Source organism: Mobula hypostoma, chromosome 11 (assembly GCF_963921235.1).
Source record: "Mobula hypostoma chromosome 11, sMobHyp1.1, whole genome shotgun sequence".
NCBI lineage: Eukaryota > Metazoa > Chordata > Chondrichthyes > Myliobatiformes > Myliobatidae > Mobula > Mobula hypostoma.
In genome coordinates, this window is record NC_086107.1 from 87,046,139 (window position 1) to 87,064,797 (window position 18,659).

An 18,659-nucleotide genomic window follows, 5' to 3' on the forward strand; every position below is an offset into this window, starting at 1 on the left:
TTTCAGCCCATTTTTCCAGCTGATTCAGATCCCTCTGCAAGCCAAGATAGCCTTCCTCGCGGTCTGCAACATCCCCAATCGTGGTGTCATCCACAAACTTGCTGATCCAGTTGACCACATTATCATCTAGATCATTGATATAGATGACAAACAACAGCGCACCCAGTACCAATCCCTGTGGCACTCAACTAGTCACAGGCCTCCAGTCAGAGAGATAACCACATGCTACCTACCACTCTCTGGCTTTTTTCACAAAGCCAGTACCTAATCCAATTTACTACCTCCTCTGGAATGCCGAGCAACTGAACTTTCTTGTCCACCCTCCCATGCAGGACATTGTAAAATACCTTGCTAAAATCTATGTAGACAATATCCATTGACTTATCTCCATCAATTTTCCTGCTAGCTTCCTCGAAAAATACTACAAGATTAGTTAGACATGAACTACCATGCACAAAGCCATGTTGACTATCCTTCATCAGTCCATGTCTATCCAAATACTTGTATATCTAGTCTCCTAGAATACCTTCCAATAACTTTACCACAACTGACATCAGCCTCACTGGCCTATAATTTCCTGCTTTATTTTTTAGAGCCTTTCTTAAACAGAGGAAAAACATTTGCTATCCTCCAATCCTCTGGTACCTCTTCTGTCGCTAAGGGTGATTTAAATATCTCTGCTAGGGCCCCGGCAATTTCTGCACTTGCCTCCCATAGGGTCCAAAGGAACACCATGTCAGGCCCTGGCGATTTATCTACCCTGGTTTACCTCAGTATAGCAAACATATCCTCCTCTGTAATCTGTAGAGGGTCCATGGAGTGGATGATGCATTGCCTCACTTCTACAGACTCTGTGTCTTCCTCCTGAGTAAGCACAGATGCAAAAAATTTACTTACGATCTCCCCCATCTGTTTTGGCTCCACACATGGATTACCTTTCTGGTCTTCCAGAGGACCAATTTTGTTCCTCAAAATCCTTTTGCTCTTAACATATCTGTAGAATTCATTAGGATTCCCCTTCACCTTGGCCGATAGGGCCACCTTTTGGCTTCTTTTAGCCCTCCCGATTTTTTTAAGTGTTCTTTTGCATTTCTTGTACTCCATGAGCACCTCATTTGTTCCTGCTTGCTAATACCTGCCATGCAGCTCCTTTTTTCTCTAAACCAGGGCTCAACATCTCTTAAAAACCAAGGTTCCCTCCACTTGCTATCTTCACCTTTTATTCTGACAGGCACATATAAGCCTTGTATTCTGAAAATTTCACTTTTGATGGCCTTCCACTTACTAAGCACACCTTTGCCGGAAAATAGCCTGTCCCAATCCTCACTTGCTACAATTTTCCGATACCATCAAAATTGGCGTTTCACCAGTTTAGAATCTCAGCCTGTGGACCAGACCTATCTTTTTGTATATTTACTTTGCATCCAGTGATCATAATGTGATTAGTTTCAAACTGCTGCCCTGCTCATGCTTCTGACACATGCCCTGTCTCTTTCCCTCGATGCAGATCCTGTATCTGGGACTGTTTGGGACTTCTATTAAGGAAATTTCCCTGAACTTATTCGACAGACTCTATACCAAGTAGTTCTTTTACAGTATGGGATTCCCAGTCAATATGTGGAAAGTTAAAAACACCAACTATAACAACCTTGTGTTTCTTGCAGCAGCCTGCAATCTCCCATCAAATTGGTTCCTCTAATTCCTGTGGACTGTTCTGGTGGTCTGTAATATAGCCCCATTAACATGGTCATACCTTTCTTATTTCTCAGTTCCACCCATAACTGGATGAGTTTTCCTGTCTATCTTGACTGAGTACTGCCATGACATTTTCCCTGGCTAGTAATGCCACCCCTCTTCCTTTCATCCCTTCCATTCTGTCACATCTAAGACAATGGAACCCCAGAATATTGAGCTTCCAGTCCTGCCCCTCCTGCACCAAGTCTCACTAATGGCCACAATATCATAATTCCACATGTTGATTCATGCCCAGAGTTCATCTGCCTTTCCTAAGATACTTCTTGCATTGAAATATATGACATTAGTCACACCAGGCTCAACCTTTTGTTTCCTGACTTTGTTTGAGGGCTTACTGTCTCCACAACCTCTCCACTAACTACTCTAGCACTCTGGTTCCCATCCCCCTGCAACTCCAGTTTAAACCCCACTATGGAGCATTAACAAATCTTCCTGTTTGGATATTCAAGCAACACACATAAAAGTTGCTGGTGAAGGCAGCAGGCCAGGCAGCATCTCTAGGAGGAGGTACAGTCGACGTTTCGGGCTGAGACCCTTCGTCAGGACTAACTGAAAGAAGAGCTGGTAAGAGATTTGAAAGTGAGAGGGGGAGATCCAAAATGATAGGAGAAGACAGGAGGGGGAGGGATGGAGCCAAGCGCTGGACAGGTGATTGGCAAAAGGGATATGAGATGATCATGGGACAGGAGGCCTAGGGAGAAAGAAAAGGGGGAGGGGGAAAAACCAGAGGATGGGCAAGGGGTATAGTGAGGGGGACAGAGGGAGAAATTCGTCCCTTTCCAGTTCAGGGGCAAATCATCTCTTCTGTATCCTGGAAAACAGCCCAATGATCCAAAATTCTGATGCCCTCCTTCCTACAGCAACTCCTTCGCCAAGTGTTGAACTGTATAATCTTCCTAGTTCTGGCCTCAGTAGCACCTGGCATGGATAGCAATCCTGAGATCACAACCCTGGAGATCCTGCCCTTAACTTAGTACCTAACTCCCCGAAATCCCTTTGCAGAACTTTGTCACTCTACCTACCCATGCCATTGGCACCTACACGGACCACGACCTCTGGCTAATCACCCTCTCACTTAAGAATGCTGAGAACTCGATCCAAGATGTCCCGGACCCTGGCATCCGGGAGACAACATACCATATGCCTTTTTTTTGTGCTTCATACTGCATTTTCTTGGAATTTCATTTTTATTCCATGAGAATTCTATGATAGAGTAAGACAATGACATCTATCGATGAAAATTCGCCTCTAGTACAGCAGGCAATAATAGTTAAGGAAGCTAACAGATTGTGATCAAAATAGCCTCCTACCAGTATCAATACACACAAATGCTGGAGGAACTCAGCAGGCCAGGCAACATCTATGGAAAAGAGTAAACAGTCAACGTTCGGGCCGAGACCTTTCATCAAGACTTGTTTGTAATTCTCCTAATGATCTTTGCGCCACCCTGCCCGTATCAAAGATGGCGCCTCTCATTGCTGTCCTCAGAGACGGAGCAACATGACCACGGGTCGATATCCGCCCGGGGTCGCCGACAGTCACATGAGGCGATCCAACCTCCTTCCATGTAGCCCAACGATTGGTTATCCAGGGGCGTGTTCTGGAGCCGATTGGCTGAGGCGGCTGTCTGTCGGGTTGGCGAGGGAGCTTGGTTTCGTTTTCAGGTAAATGGAGTTTTCATTGATGGGGAGTAAATGAAGCGCAGGAGGTTTACGGGGTGTTGGGTTTGAGCGAGGAGCAGTTTCCATGACAGTGGGGCCAGGCCTGAGGAGTGCAGCATCCTTGGCGGCGGGGGCGGTCAGCATCCCAGCTCAGTGAGGCACCGTGTGATGGTGGCGTCACCTCGCCTTGTACTCGTGTTTCTCAGCTGCAAATGCGGGAGGCCACTCGTCCCCTTGGGTCTGTGCTAGCTCACAGATCCATCCCACGGCCCTCCCCACTAGTTTATTTCCTCGTGGAGTTATGCAGCGCGGAGGCAGGCCCTTCGGCCCAGTATTTGCATGCTGTCTAAGGCATCCACCTGAACTTGGAGGCGCAGATTGTGAACGTTGTGTCTCTGCTGCGTGCCAGGTGATGCCACTACACATATTTGTAGACTTGACAATAAACTTGACTTTGCCTTTGAAGAAACTGCAGATGCTGGCATCTGGAGAGAGACAGTCCGGGAATGGCAGCGTCCTTGAAAAAGGGAAGTTCACGTTTCGGGTGGAGACCTTAATGAGGTTGAGAAGAAGGGTCTGGACCTGAGACGTAGGCTGTCCATTTTTCTCCTTTGATGCTGCTTACTGGGGTTCCAACATCTGTGTGTTGCCATCTGACCTTGTCCCATTTACCTGTGTTTGGTCCACTTTCCTCCAAACCTTTCCTATCCACACAACTCTCCAAATGTATACTAAATGTCATTATACTTAACTCGAACACTTCATCTAGCTGCTTGTTCCACATACCCATTACATTCTGTGTGGGGGAGAAAAAGTTGTCCCTTTTAAATCCTTCCCTTCTCTCCTTAAACCTAGTTCAAGATGAAGTTCAATGTTGTCAGGTATGCATATATTGGCTCTAAATATAATGAAAATGAGCTTTTTAGCAGCAGCACAATACGTTTCAAGATGAGGACAAACATGTTAATGTAAATTATACATAACTTACATATGTGTGGAAAAAACAACAATAAAGATAATTGTGTAATTCCCTCAAACAGTCTTAACAAGAGGGGTCATCATTTCCCTGGCTATAGGTTGACTCATTATAGAGCCTAATGGCCAAGGGTAAGAATGACCTCATATAGCGCTCTTTGGAACAGCACAGTTGTCTTAGTCTATTACTAGAAGTGCTCCTCTGTTCAGCCAAGGTGGCATGCAGAGGGTGAGAAACAGTGTCCAGAATTGCCAGGATTTTCCATAGGGTCCTTTGTTCTACAACAGCCTCTAGTGTGTCCCATTTGACTCCTATAACAGAGCCACACACTTTCTAATCAGTTTGCTGAGCCTGTTGGCATCACCCATGTTGATGCCATTGCATAGCAGATTGTACTGGTGACAACAGACTGGTAGAACTTGTGAAGGAGAGGCCTGCATACTCCAAACGACCTCAGTCTCCTCAGGAAGTAAAGGCAACTCTGGCCCTTCTTGTACACAGCTTCTGGGTTGGTGCGCCACACAAGTCTGTCATCTAGGTGCACCCAGGTCCTCACCACATCTATGTCCTCACAGGGAGCAGTGCAGGCTTAGTCTTCCTAAAGTCCATCACCTTTGCCATTGTCTTAGTGATGTTAAGCTGCAGATGATACAGCTTGCACCATTTGACAAAGTCCTCCACAGGGCCTTGTATTCGTCCTCCCTTTATACACCCAACTATTGCTGAGTCGTCAGAATTTCTGCAGATGACATGACTTAGTGTGGTGTCTAAAGTCTGAAGTATACAGGGTAAACAGGAAGGGAGCCAATACAGTCCTCTGTGGGGCCCCAGTGCTGCTTATAACCAGGTCTGACTCTGACACACAGCTCTGAAGCCTGTGATGATGTGTGATTATTTGAGTTATTATCGCTGTCATGTCAGCTTGAACCAGTCTGGCCCTTGTCCTCTGACCACACCCATTAACAAGGCGTTTTCACCCACAGAACTGCTGCTTACTGGATATGTTTTTTGTTGTTCCTCTTGTTCTTTGTTGTTCTAGAGATTGCTGAGCATGAAAATCCCAGGAGATCAGCAGTTTCTGAGATATTCAAACCAATCCATCTGGTACCAACCATCATTCCAGTCAAGATTACTTAAATCACACTTCTTCCCTGTTCTGGTGTTTGGTCTGAACAACAACTGAACCTCCTGACCATGTCTGTATGCTTTTATCTATTATGTTGCTGCTCCATGTTTGGCTGATTCAATATTTGCATTAACAAGCAGTTGCGCAGGTGTACCTAATACTCCTCAGCACCTCTAATGACCATGGCTGGTTTACTTCCCAATTTTGGTGAGCCAGTCAATCCTGTGGATCATCTGGCAACCTGGAGTTTGCTGATTCCGTGTCAAATGAGGACTGATCATTAGATGACGGTCCAACTCAGTACAGAGACCTTTATAATCTTCAAAATGGCATGACCAAACGTGTGTGACAGCTTCCTGGTGGTCAAAAAGCTAAGAAATCCAACTAAAACCATCACTGAAAATACCTTTTCTGAGGTAAATTGTGTAAAATTGTCAGCGCAAACAGTGAAGGGACGAATGATGGTGAGGTGAGTTTGGGGGATGAATCATTGCAGACAGATGGAGTTCCGATGCCCGTATAGCTGCCTGAGGAGCGAGATTGGGTCATTCTGGGTGCCGAGAGGAGAAGTCAGGGCCTGGGCAGAGGAGATTGGATTTTGATGCACGTACAACTGTCTCAGGTTGGAGCTGATTTGAAGAGCTTGAGAGCAGCTTTGGGCTGGGCGACAAAATCTGGGCCCGGTGCGAGTCGCTGGGCAGCGTGGTCTAGGCCTGGTGCCTGGGTCCTAATGCAAGTAGTGTTTGCAGCAGTGGTGCAAGATACAATAGGCTGTTTAGACAATTTAAACACTGGCAAAGATCGGAGGCGAGAGCCAGTTTCGCTCACCCTCTGCAATCTTCAGTCCTGCTTTCAGGGCTCCGGAGCCTCTGGCTGTTCTGTCGTTGGGTGAATTTAAATGCCGGTCTAGATAGGCTGAAAAGACAGGGTGTCGGTCAGGATGAGAGCCTATTTCACACTTTATCTACAATGGACATCTCCATGGCGTTGAGGCGATGAATACTGTCCTGGCTGCTGTGCTTTGTACCCACTAATATGATGAACTGATAAGCGAGGTTCGGATCTGAGGACTTATTATTGATTCGGAATGCTGTTGTTCGCTTCAATTGTTTGCATGATTTGTATTTTTTTCTTTCTCTCGTGCATCGAATGTTGGTCTTTTATTTTTATTTTTATTCCTTTTTTTCTTTAAATTGGGTTCTTTCTTGCTTTGTGGCTACCTGTGAGCAAGCAAATCTCAAGGTGTATAATTTATACATTAATTGATAATAAATGCACTTGAAATCATGTTTCCTTTCAATTAGATGGTGGCATTTCCTCTACATCAGTGTTGCCTGGAAATGGCAAAGGTTGTTTAAATTTATGCTCTAAGCATGGGTATTGTCAGCTTCATGATGCAGTGTCTGCTAGTAATACGTATCTAAATACTATTATGAAACATAGGCTCCAGTGAATGAATTCCTTATGCTAAGGAAAGTACTTTCACTGCAGAGCTGGTTACACCTGAACAATGTTATCTATCTGTTGATCATCGTTGTGGTTATTTTTGAAATTCACATGCATGAGTTAAACACATTTGGCTGGATGTCAGTTGAGAGCTCAGGGTGAAATAAGATTTACATATGTTTTATTATGTTGTCACCCAATATATTTTTTCATCTCAAGCGTTAAATGCATCAATTTGTTTTCATGAACTGCCTTCTGCATTTTAAAAGAGAGCATTAGCAAGAATAACGAAATATTTGATAGTAAGGATTCTGCAGCTTTCTCCCATGACTGCATGGATTTCCTCCGGGTGCTCCAATTTCCTCCCAAATTCCAAAGACATATGGGTTAGTAAGATAGGCTGGATGTAGAGAGGGTGTTTCCAGTAGTGGGAGAGTCTAGGACCAAGTGCACAGGCTCATAATACAAGGAGGTTCCTTTCGAACAGATGAGGAGGAATTTCTTTAGCCAGAGGATGATGTATCTGTGGAATTCATTGCCATAGATGGCTGCGGAGGCCGTCAGTAAGTACATTTAAAGTGGAAGTTGATAAGTTCTTGATTAGTAAGGGCATTGAGGGTTACAGGGAAAAGGCAGGAGAATGAGGTTGAGAGGCATAATAAATCAGCCATGATTAAATGGCTGAGCAGCCTTGATTGCCTAACTCTGCTGCTATGTCTTATGGTCTTGTGTGTCTTATTCAGGCAGATAACCAACAGAGGCAGGTTTAAATGGAAGGGTAAAAAGGAGGGAATTCTAGACATTAAGGCTGTGCCAGCTCAAAGTACATCTGCCAACGGTAGAGGGACAAAGTTGGGGTCGATTGAGAGGCCAAGAATTGAATGTAGGAGGAGAATAGAGCTGGAGGAAATTAGGGGGAATGATGGGGATGAGGGCAAAGCCATGGACGGATTTGATGGATAGGAACGTGATGCAAACATAAGGCATCTACAAGGGTCTATAGATTTGGCAAGTGTGGAAAAATCAGAAATCGGCTATTCTGTCTAAATAGTGAGAGATTGCTGAGCTTGGAGATGCAGAGGGACTTGAGTGTTCTAATGTGTGACTTGCAAAAGATTTTCATGCAAATACAGTGGGTAGTTAGGAATAGATCGGGAGATAATGTTGTCCAGAAGGTCTAGAATGAGGCAAGGATCTTATGGTTACAGCCGTTTTAGTAGATGTTCATCATAGTACAGATTTGACAGGGTCAGACTCTGCCAGCAGGCAAGGCAAGTAAAGAACTGATAAAGAAACTTGATCAGATGCTTTCCTTTTATTCTGCCAACTTTCAAGATAGTTTAATGTCATTTCAGTACTTAAGTGTAAAGGAGAACAAAAGAATTGTAACTCTGATCCACTGCAGCACAAAAACCACACGGTAAAATCAATTTCAAAGTAAAGTTGCATGCATGTCACCTGATGCAACCCTGAGATTCTTTTTCCTGTGAGCATACTTAGCAAATCTACAGAACAGTAACTGTAAACAGGATCAGTTATCAACAAACTGTGCAAGTAAAGAAATATTTATTTACAGTATAACGAGATAGAGTCCTTAAAGTGAGATCATCGGTTGTGTGAACACCAGAAATCGAATGAGTATAGTTATCCCCTTTTGTTCAAGAGCCTGATGCTTGAGGGGTAGTAACTGTTCTTGAACCTGGTGGTGTGAGTCTTGACCTGTATCTTCTATCTGATGGCAGCAGTGAGAAAAGAGCATGGCCTGAGTGGTGAGGATCTTTGATGATGGATGCTGCTTTTCTGTGGCAACATTTCATGTAGATGTGCTCAATGGTTGGGAGGACTTTACCTGTGATGTACTGGGCCAAATACGCTACCTTTTGTAGGATTTTCCACTCAAATGCAATAGTATTCCCATAACAGACCGTAATGCAGCCAGACACTTTCCACCACATATGTATGGATGTTTCCCAAGGTTTTCGATAACATGCTGAACCTCTGTCGTCTCCTGAGGAAGCAGAGGTGCTGTTGTGCTTTCTTTGCAATTATATTTATATGATTGATCCAGAACAGGTTCTCTGAGATCCCAGGAATTTAAGAGTTATAGACCCTCTCCACCTCTGATCCTCAGATGGGTACTGGTTCATGGACCACTGGTTTCCCTCTCCTGAAGTGTACAATCAGTTCTGTGGTCTTATTGACATTGAGTGAGAGGTTGTTGTTATTACACCACTCAGCCAAATCTCCAATCTCCCTCCTATATGCTGATTCATCACCCTCTTTGATACGGCCCACAACAGTGGTGTCATCAGCAAACTCGTATATGGTGTTGGAGCTGTACTTAGCCATACGGTCATAGGTGTAAAGCAAATAGTGAAGGGGGCTAAGCACACACCCTTGTACTCCTGTGCTGTTGGAGTTTGGAAAAAAAATCTCCACAATGTGAACTGACTGGGGTCTTCAAGTGAGGAAATCCAGGATCCATTTGCCCAGGTCTTGGAGTTCACTGATTAGATTTGAGGGGATAATGGTATTAAATGCTGAGCTGTAGTCAATAAAGAGTATCCTGATGTATGCATCTTAGCAGTCCAGTTGTTCCAGGGTTGTGTGAAGAGCCAATAAGATGGTATTCTTGATTTCCAGACTTGAATGCCTCTAATCTGGCGACAATGATGCAACAATAAAACAAAACACAGTAAATATAAATACATAAGATAGCTTATATACATTGATTGTATATCCATAAAATGGTACTAGGCACAGGTGTGTCTGTATATAAGGTGCCTCTGACAGGAAATGATAAAGTAGTGATAGTTGGGGGTGTGGAGGGGTGGGTTAGTGAGTGGAGGTGTTGATCAGCCTTACCGTTTGGGGAAAGTAACCATTTTTGAGTCTGGTTGTCCTGGTGCAGATGCTACGTAGCCTTCTCCCGAACTGGAGAGGGCAAACAGTCCATGAGAAAACTGGACTGAACCAGTTTAGATAAGAAACATTAAGAGGTACTATCTGAGTTGCAGTTCAATTTTGTGAAGAAACTATGGAAATATTGAACCAAATATGCTGCAAATGACTAAAAGTTTACAGATAAACAAGATGATTATACAAGCATGTAAGCAAGCTGAAGGAAAGCGAAAACTACAAAGTCAAAAGTAAATTTATTATTAAAGTATGTCACTATATAATACCTTGAAATTAAACTTCTTGCAGGCATTTACAGGAAAATAAAGAAATATAATAGAATTGATGGAAAAACAATATATAAACAAAGACTGTCAAACAACCAATGTGCAAAAGAAGACAAACAGTGTATAAATAAAATAATAAAACTGAGACCGAGTTGTAGAGTCTTGGAAAACGAGTCTGTAGGTTGTAAAATCAGTTGAGAGTTGAGGTGTCTGAAGTTATCCACAGAGTTTAGGAGCCTGATGCTTGAAGGTTAATAACTGTTCCTGGTGGTATGGAATCAAGCCTCCTGCCCAATGGTAGTAGCAAGAATAGAGCATGGCCTGGATAATCAGACCATAAGAATTAGGCCAATTGTCCCATCAAGTCTGCTCTGCCATTTCATTATGGCTGATCCAAGTTTCCTGTTAGCCCCAATCTCCCATCTCCTCCCTGTGTCCTTTCATGCCCTGACCAATCAAGAATCTATCAACTTCTGCCTTAAATATACATTAAAGACTTGGCCTCCACAGCTGCCGATGGCAAAGAATTCCACAGATTCGCGACTCTGGCGAAAGAAATTTCTCCTCATCTCTGTTCTAAAAGGACGCCCCTCTATTCTGAGGCTGTGTCCTCTGGTCTGAGATTCTCCCACCATAGGAAGCATCCTCTCCACGTCCACTCTGTCAAGATCTTTCACCATTTGATAGGCTTCAGCGCATCCTTTCTAAGGGGCCCAAAACTGTTCACAATACTCCAGGTGAGGTCTCACCATTGCTTCATAAAGTTTCAACATTACATCCTTGCTTTTATATTCTAGTAGTCTTGAAATGAATGCTAACATCACATTTGCCTTCCTCACCAAAGACTCAACCTGCAAATTAACCTTTAGGGACTCCCGCACAAGGACTCCCAAGTCCCTTTGTACCTCAGTTTTATGGATTTTCTCTCTACCTAGAAAACAGTCAAACCTTTCATTTCTTCTACCAAAGTGCATGACCATACACTTCCCAACACTGTATTCCATCTGCCACATCTTTGCCCATTCTAATCTAAGTCCTTCTCTAGCCTTACTGCTTCCTCAAAACTACTAGCCCCTCCACCTGTCTTCATATCATCTGCAAACTCTGCAACAATGAGTGTTCTTGATGATGGATGACACTTTCTTGTTGGCAGCACAATAGAAACAACAATCTGGACCTTAATCCAACATTAGGAAAAATAAGAGATGTTATGTTTCAGCTGTCGAGTACTGATGGACCTACATCTGGTGTACTGTGTACACTGTTACTATGCTTGCTTAAGAAAGAATGTCTGTGTATTGGAAGCAGTCAGAAGAAAGTAAACTGCGGGTCTTCACCATCTTACAAATTACTAAATTCTCAAAATTACTAAATTCCCAATATCCCATGCAGTATTAATCTTCAGGCTCTGCTTCTCAGGGTCTTGTGCCAATATTATTTTCTGACGTTATGTGCTGTGTGTGACTGTGTTTTGCACCTTGGGCTCGGGCAAACACTGTTTCATTTAGCTGTATGTTTCTGTATGGTTGAATGACAATTGAACTTTAACTTGTACTTAAGTACAATGTATACATATAAAGTTAGCATTTGAGAGGTGATTTGCTGGCTGATAAGGCACTATTGGCATTTTCTGCCATGTGAAAACAAATAGTTTACAGGAAGGGAACTCTGCTCTATCCTGGGAATGACATTTGACTAATACGTCGAATGGGTGGAGTGTCTTCTGATGAAAGATTGAATTGGCTAAACTTACATCTGTTGAAGTTCAGAGGAGTGAGACAGGAATTTGATGAACGTCATTAGGTGCAGAGGGTGGATGTGGAAACAATTTTCCCTCTTGTGGAAGAATCTGGAACTAGTGACTATTTTAAAATGAGACATTCATTTAGACAGATAAGGCAACATGTTTTCTCTTGTGAGTGTGAAGTTTTGGAACTTGCTTCCAGAAATGTCAGTTGAGGTCAAGTCATTAAATATTTTTAAGGCAGAGATAGATGGATTCAAGATGAGCAAGAGAGTGAAAGTTCTTTGAAAGTATAGATGTAAACATAGAGTTGAGCTCGCAGTCTGATCATCCAGTCTTACTAAATAATGGGGCAAGCTTGATGGATTGAGTGGCCTCCTGATCCTAATTTATGTTTGTATGTAGATCATATCACTTGGATCAGTTCATGCACTCCAGTACAGTGTACCATCTTTAGCGAGCAAGATGTCAATAGTTTTAAAATAAAGCCAAAATATAATCTTGTTGATTAATGTTCCTTACTGGAATATAATTACAAAAGCTTCTGAAGAGTCTGGCTTTATATGTTGCCCTTCATCAAGAGCGTTCCTTAAGATGGATTCCTATAATTCACTTTCAGTCATTGTGATTTTATGATTATAATTTATTAAAATTAATTGAAAAAACAAGCAAACTGAAATTGAATTAGTATGCAAAATGCATAGACTTAAAGCAAATCTTTTTAATATTGTGTTTGCATGTGCTTGAATGGCTTCATTGATATTTAAAGATTAGAAGCTTTTAAATCACATCAAGGATTGAAGTGACATATTTCTGCTTTTATCCCCAATTACCTACATGCCAAAACTATTTTTTTATCTTCTCTTAGAACAGTTAACGATAGCTAAACTCCTCAGGCAAACCTGAGACGTTACAATTGTTTGAATCATGACACCGCATCCTTGTATTTCTTTGAGGTATAGCAGAGAATTAGATTTAAAATGTTTGCTTCTAAACTAGATGTTTCAACTTTTCTTCGTAGAATTTGCCACTGAGATTATCTCTAATCTGTAATCATATGTAATCTTGTTATTATAATAGGACTAAAATTATTTTAAATCTTTAGAACTGCTGATGCACGACTTTGCTGCAAATTGGATTTCACTGTATCGGATTGCCATTCACAATTGCTTACTCATGGTTTGGCACGTTGATTGTAATGTTGAAATTTGTAATGAGTGTGTAATAGCAAGAGCAAAATACTGCTGATGGTGGAAATCAGACATCAATGCTGAAAAAGCTGGGTGCACTCACCAGGTCAGGAAGAGAGGCACCGGGAGGGGGGGAGAAGAAATGTTTTTTTGGCACATGAGAATACTGTTCTGTCTTTGTACATTCCATTGACATTAGAGATGAAGAACAGGACATTCAAAAACCATGAATAGGTGTGAGTTCTACAACAGAAATGCTGTCTAACTAGTAACCAATCTGGTGAGTAGATGACTAAATTGCAGTCGGTACAAGTCAAGACATGATGCGTTGTAGTTTACAGAGGAAAATCACATTTAAATGCCTTGTTTTGATATCTCTATATAATTAGAAGGCACTGCTGGAATGTATTGTTTCTGACTCATTTAGCCTCTGGGCATCCAAATGTACAAATATCCATAGCACCGAATGGAGGATATAGGAGAAGGCGATAGTCCTTTAGATTTTTAGTTCAATCAAACCTGTTTTTGATAATATGAAAGAGAAAAACTAGAAACTTGAAACAAAAGGAATACAGAGTAGCTCAGAAGAGGGAAAAGACAATTTTTTAAAACTAGGTATGTTACTGTCCTAAGAAGTAAAAACTTGAAATGTCAATAAGCCTTTTCGCAGAATTGTTTGATGATACGCAGAGGTGGGCAGTGGTAACTCCCAGTGCAACAACAAGTTAAGGTCAGCCATCTAGAAAACCGTAATCTAAGGGAGCTTTTAGATGGGCTGGAAATAGAGGGTATGGATGATGTGCAGACAGAAGGGATTAGTTTAATCTAGATCATGCTCAACACAGACATCGCAGGCCAAAGGGGCAGTTCATGTACTGTATCGTTCTGCGTTCTGTCTCGAGAATGCAGTGGGGAACTATTGTTGTAAAGGCTAAACGTCAAGTGCCCTACTCAAGGTAAATGTGAGAAGGTAGGGATGTTGGATAAAAGTGATCAAATGAAATGTTCAAGTTAAATTTTGAAGGAAAACGTGAGGACAGATCCTGCAAGGGGCAAATGTATGCATAGTATCATTGCTCATTAGTTCCTCGGCAGCAAGAATGTTTCATCTACTTGAAAACCCACCTGAAAGCAAAAAATAGCGCACACTGAAGGCTCCCCATTACAGATTTTTGGACTATCGGAGTCAGATCACACCAAACAGTTGCTCTCCTTACCCGGCTGCGGGGGGGTGGGATGTTAGGCCTTTGGAGCTAATGGACCACATGCTGTCTCTCCTGGCGAAATCACCACCCTTGTGTTGTTTTTAAAGAACTCTTTTTGCAGTAAGTGCTTGATCAAGTTTGTATAACCTTTGCTAATACACCCATGAATGACCATAGGTAGCTAAAATGGCTGATAGTCTATACTCAGCAGAGGCTGAGGTGTATAATTTCTCCTCCTTTCCCTGCCTCAATAAACCTGGTCAGCAGGGCCTCCAACACATGCATGCCCGCAGCTGCGAAACAGACAACGCTGGGTCTATGCTTTTACTATGAGCGCGAGGAAGTGCCAACCACCTTGCAGCTTCGACAGTGCCAGTGCACCAGGATAGCAGAGGTCAGTGAACACTGTGGCAGTTCCAGCTGCCAGAGTTGTCTACTGTTCATTACAGACACCTTTTCAGAGCACTGCTTCTTTTGTGACACAGGTGCTCAAGTGAATGTGCTGTCAGCATCGCCTATTGATGAGAAGGCAAAGAGTGACAAAACCTCGCTGGAGGCTGCCAATGGTAGCAGGATCCTGATGCTTATGGGACACAACGGGGGACACTCTGCTTCAGTGGGCGACATTACACGTAGGACTTCATCCTGGCTAAGATGGCTAGACCTCTTGCTCTGCGCAGATTTTCTATGTGCCCAAGGACTGTTAATTGGTCTAAAGAACTGCTGGATTGTAGATCAAGGATGGGCTGCTATTCTGCAGCCCCACTACGTTCCCCGCAGCAACTCTTGTCAAACGCACGTGAGTTCACTTGACTGCTGGGTAAATTCCTAAACCTCACCAAGCCCACATTCTCAACTACAGTCACAAAACATGGGGTCGAGCACCACATTTCCACAACTGGCCTGCCGGTCCATGCCCGCGCACATAGACTGAACTCAGAAAAGCTGTCGACTGTGAAAGCTGAGTTTGCCAACATGGAAAAGTTTGGCATTGTGTGCAGGTTGAATAGCCCCTGGGCTTTGCCCCTCCATGTGGTCCCTAGCAATGGTGGTTGCCGCCTATTCACCACTCCTGATCGTTACCCGATCCCGCGCATCAAAGACTTTTCAGCACGGTTAGCTGGAAAGTTGACTCAGGGGCTACCATCAGGTGCCTGTGTGCTTGGAGGACATTCCCAAGATAGCTGTGATAACCCCATTTAGCTTTTTCGAGTTTCTGCGCATGCCATTTGGGCTGAAAATGCAGCACAGACTTTCCAACAGCTGATGTGCTCTGTTTGACAAGACTTAGATTTTCTTTTTGTTTTCCTGGATGACATACTTGTTGCCAGTGCATCCAAATCTGAACATGTATCTCATCTCTGCACACTTTTTGAGCATTTAAGGCAACGTGAATTGATTATTAATCCTGCTAAATGCCAGTATGGATTGTCAAGCATCAACTTTCTCGGCCATCGCACCTCTGCAGAATGTGTGAAACCCTTCCCATCAAAAGTCTCTTATTGTGGATTTTCCACTATCCCGCATTACTATAAAACTACAAGAGGTTTTAGATATGGTGAATTTCAATCACTGCTTCATTCTACGAGCTGCTGAACTTGTGCTTCCTCTGTAGAGTGCTCTTAAAGGCAACGGCCCTAGCCATGTGCTTGACTAGTCAGCGGACATGACCGGAGATTTGATGACACCAATGAGCACTTTCCATGTGACCCTACTGGCATACCCACTTCCAAATGCACCTATAGCCATTACTACTGAAGCTTCAGACTATGCTGTGGGTACTGTGCATTAATAGTTGGTCGGAGGCGTGTGGCAGTTGCTTGCCTTCAGCTGGCAGCACAATTCCCTTGAAAGGAAGTACAGCACGTTTGTCTCTGAGCTTCTCTGTCTCTATCTAGCTGTCCACCATTTTTGCTTTCTACCAGAGGGTCGCCATTTCACAATGTTTGTTGACCACAAACCCCTTGTGTACACGTTGGCCAAAGTATCAGACCCTTGTTCTGCGCGGCAACAATGCTACCTGGCCTACATATCAGAGTTCACAACAGGCACACAACACATCAAAGGGAAAAGTAATGGAGTGGCTGAGTCTTCTCATGGCCAACCTTATGGGTTGAGGCCGTACACATATGGGTTGACTATGCCGACATGGCAGCCAACCAAGCCACTGACCCAGAGATCCAGGCTTACTGAACAGCAGTCACAGGCCTGCAGCTGGCTGACATTAAGTTTGGGGAAGCTGGGAAATCTCTCTTGTGCAATGTCTCAACCAGTTGCCCTCACCACATAGTGCCCGCAAACCAGAGGCATACTGTTTTTCACTGCATTTATGGCCTCCTCATCCAGGCTGGAAGGCCTCACAGAAACTGGTTTCACTGAAGTTTGTGTGGCACGGCCTTATAAAGGACGTGGGTAATTAGACTGCAGCTTGTGTTGAATGCCTCAGGGCAAAAAATAGCTATCATGTTCAGGCACTATTCGCACCTTTTGAGATCCCTGAGCGACGATTTGACCCTGTCAATGTTGACCTGGTTGCTCCTCTTCCCACGCTCCCCTCCGCCATGCGGTTTCATGCACCTCCTTATCATGGTGTACCTACCACAGGCAGGTGACCAGAGGTTGTCCTTCTAGCATCAGTGATGGCCACAGACGTGGCTCAGGCGTTCATCAGCTCCTGGGTTGTTCGGTTTGGCACCCCATCTGTCATTACTTTAGACTGTGGTCCCCAACTCACGTAAGTCCTCTGGGCTGCGCTGGCCCAGATCCTCAAAGTTAGGCTGCATCACACCACGGCGTGTCACCAGCAGTACAATGGCCCATGCGAGTGGTTTTACTGCTCCTTAAAGGCTGCTCTGAGGGCTTCCCTGGCTGATGACTTTTGACATGATTATCTCCCGTGGGTCCTGCTGGGCTCAGCAGAGCTCCAGAAGATGACCTGTAGTTATCTGTGGCTGAGTTAGTATGCGGGCAGCCATTATGAGTGCCAGGAGATTTTATTTCTGACACCATGACTGGCTGGTTGGCCTCTCAACAACATTCCGCCCTCCTCAGTAAGCTTGTTTCCTTTGCAACTATTCCTACCTCCCATCATGGCATACAGCACTCTTGAGTTCCTGTTAACTTACATTCCGCTTCATTTGTTTTTGTCCACCATAGTGCACGTCAACATCCCCTTAGACACCCTTACAATGGCCTGTTCCTTGTTTTGGAATGGAGAGAAAAGATTTTTATCATAGGAAGGGTAAAATGAATGTATTTCGGAAGATTGCCTTAAACCAGACTACCAAGATTTGGAGGATTCAACTACCATGCCCCTGACATCACAATGTGACCATGAGCGTGTCAACACACCTCTGGACAAGCCAGGGGCACCTGCTGTTCCTCCACCCATGGAAAATAGGAGCCGAGGTGGGAGGAGCTCCGGACAGACTCTCAATGTTGGTTTTGGTGAACTCGGCGGGGGGGGGGGGGGGGGTGCCTGTGTAGGGTGGAATTGTTAGAAACATAGGCATGATTCCACCAACATTGAGTTGGGGTTCACTTTAAGAGATTGGTCTGACATGATGACGTGAAGTTTTACTGCACTTTGTGTTTTGTGTTGGGTAGACAATAATGGAGTTTTTATGGTTTCCCTTAAACTTAAAACACCTGCGTGTTATTTATAAAAATCTACAATTACAGTACTACTACTGCTGCTGCACTGTAACAGGTCCTTCGGGCCCAATGAGCTTGTGCTACCCACTTACACTCTTATAACCAATTAGCATATTAACCTGTCCATCTTTAGAGTGCGGGAGGAAAGCAGAGCTTATTTGTACAAAGCAATAATGATTGAGCCTCAGGAATGCTTCAAAGATGATACAATGTTAAGATCGTGAAGGATGGTGTAGAAATGACTGATCTGTGTGTGATAATGAAAAATAAAATGGCAACCTCTCTTTTTTACTCTCTTATTCCTCCTACCTTCCACCTCCAAACTCACCCCATGTTCCGTTCTTTCAGGTGCTTGTAGGGATGCAGTTCCTTGGCCACTTGGTAGAGACATGGAACACTGTGACCAATCTCTTCGCCAATCCTTACCGTGTGCGGGAGGTCCCATTGTCTGAGTATGCAGCTTACGACCGAGTTATGGATGATAGCCGAGTGGTACTTTACCATACAATGCAGTCCTGGGATTGCTTGCTCATCAATCCCAGCATACCTCAGACTGCCTTCAGGTGAGAACTTATTGTGGGCAATAGTCAGAAAGATCACTGGACCATTGTGAGACAGCTGTTCAGTAACAAAGTCAAAATAAAGAGATTCATTCAACATAGCATGGTCTTATGCCCTATTTCTCAATGATAAAAAAAACCTGTTGCTGGAAAAAAA

The 18,659-nt window shown here is 43.7% G+C and overlaps 2 protein-coding genes across 6 annotated transcripts in view; one reads left to right on the forward strand and one right to left on the reverse strand.

Annotated features, from left to right (window-relative positions):
• Positions 1 to 3,185, reverse strand: part of LOC134353912 (transcription factor MafK-like) — an 87,972-nt gene extending 84,787 nt beyond the window's left edge. The window contains exons 1-2 of one of the 3 annotated variants that reach the window (XM_063062436.1): positions 3,066 to 3,185; positions 770 to 864 (exon numbers count right to left, since the gene is read on the reverse strand). The gene's annotated coding sequence lies outside the window, so the exon portion shown is untranslated. Of the gene's footprint in view, positions 1 to 769; positions 1,033 to 3,065 lie in introns of those variants that run through there. The other 2 variants (XM_063062434.1, XM_063062437.1) reach the window with 2 other exon arrangements.
• pla2g6 (phospholipase A2, group VI (cytosolic, calcium-independent)) overlaps positions 1 to 18,659 on the forward strand; it is a 139,877-nt gene that overhangs the window by 2,861 nt on the left and 118,357 nt on the right. The window contains exons 1-2 of one of the 3 annotated variants that reach the window (XM_063062430.1): positions 3,381 to 3,419; positions 18,291 to 18,505. In XM_063062430.1, coding sequence (XP_062918500.1) covers positions 18,303 to 18,505 — 203 coding nt within the window. In that variant the 5' untranslated portion in view covers positions 3,381 to 3,419; positions 18,291 to 18,302. Of the gene's footprint in view, positions 1 to 3,380; positions 3,420 to 4,793; positions 5,589 to 18,290; positions 18,506 to 18,659 lie in introns of those variants that run through there. The other 2 variants (XM_063062431.1, XM_063062429.1) reach the window with 2 other exon arrangements.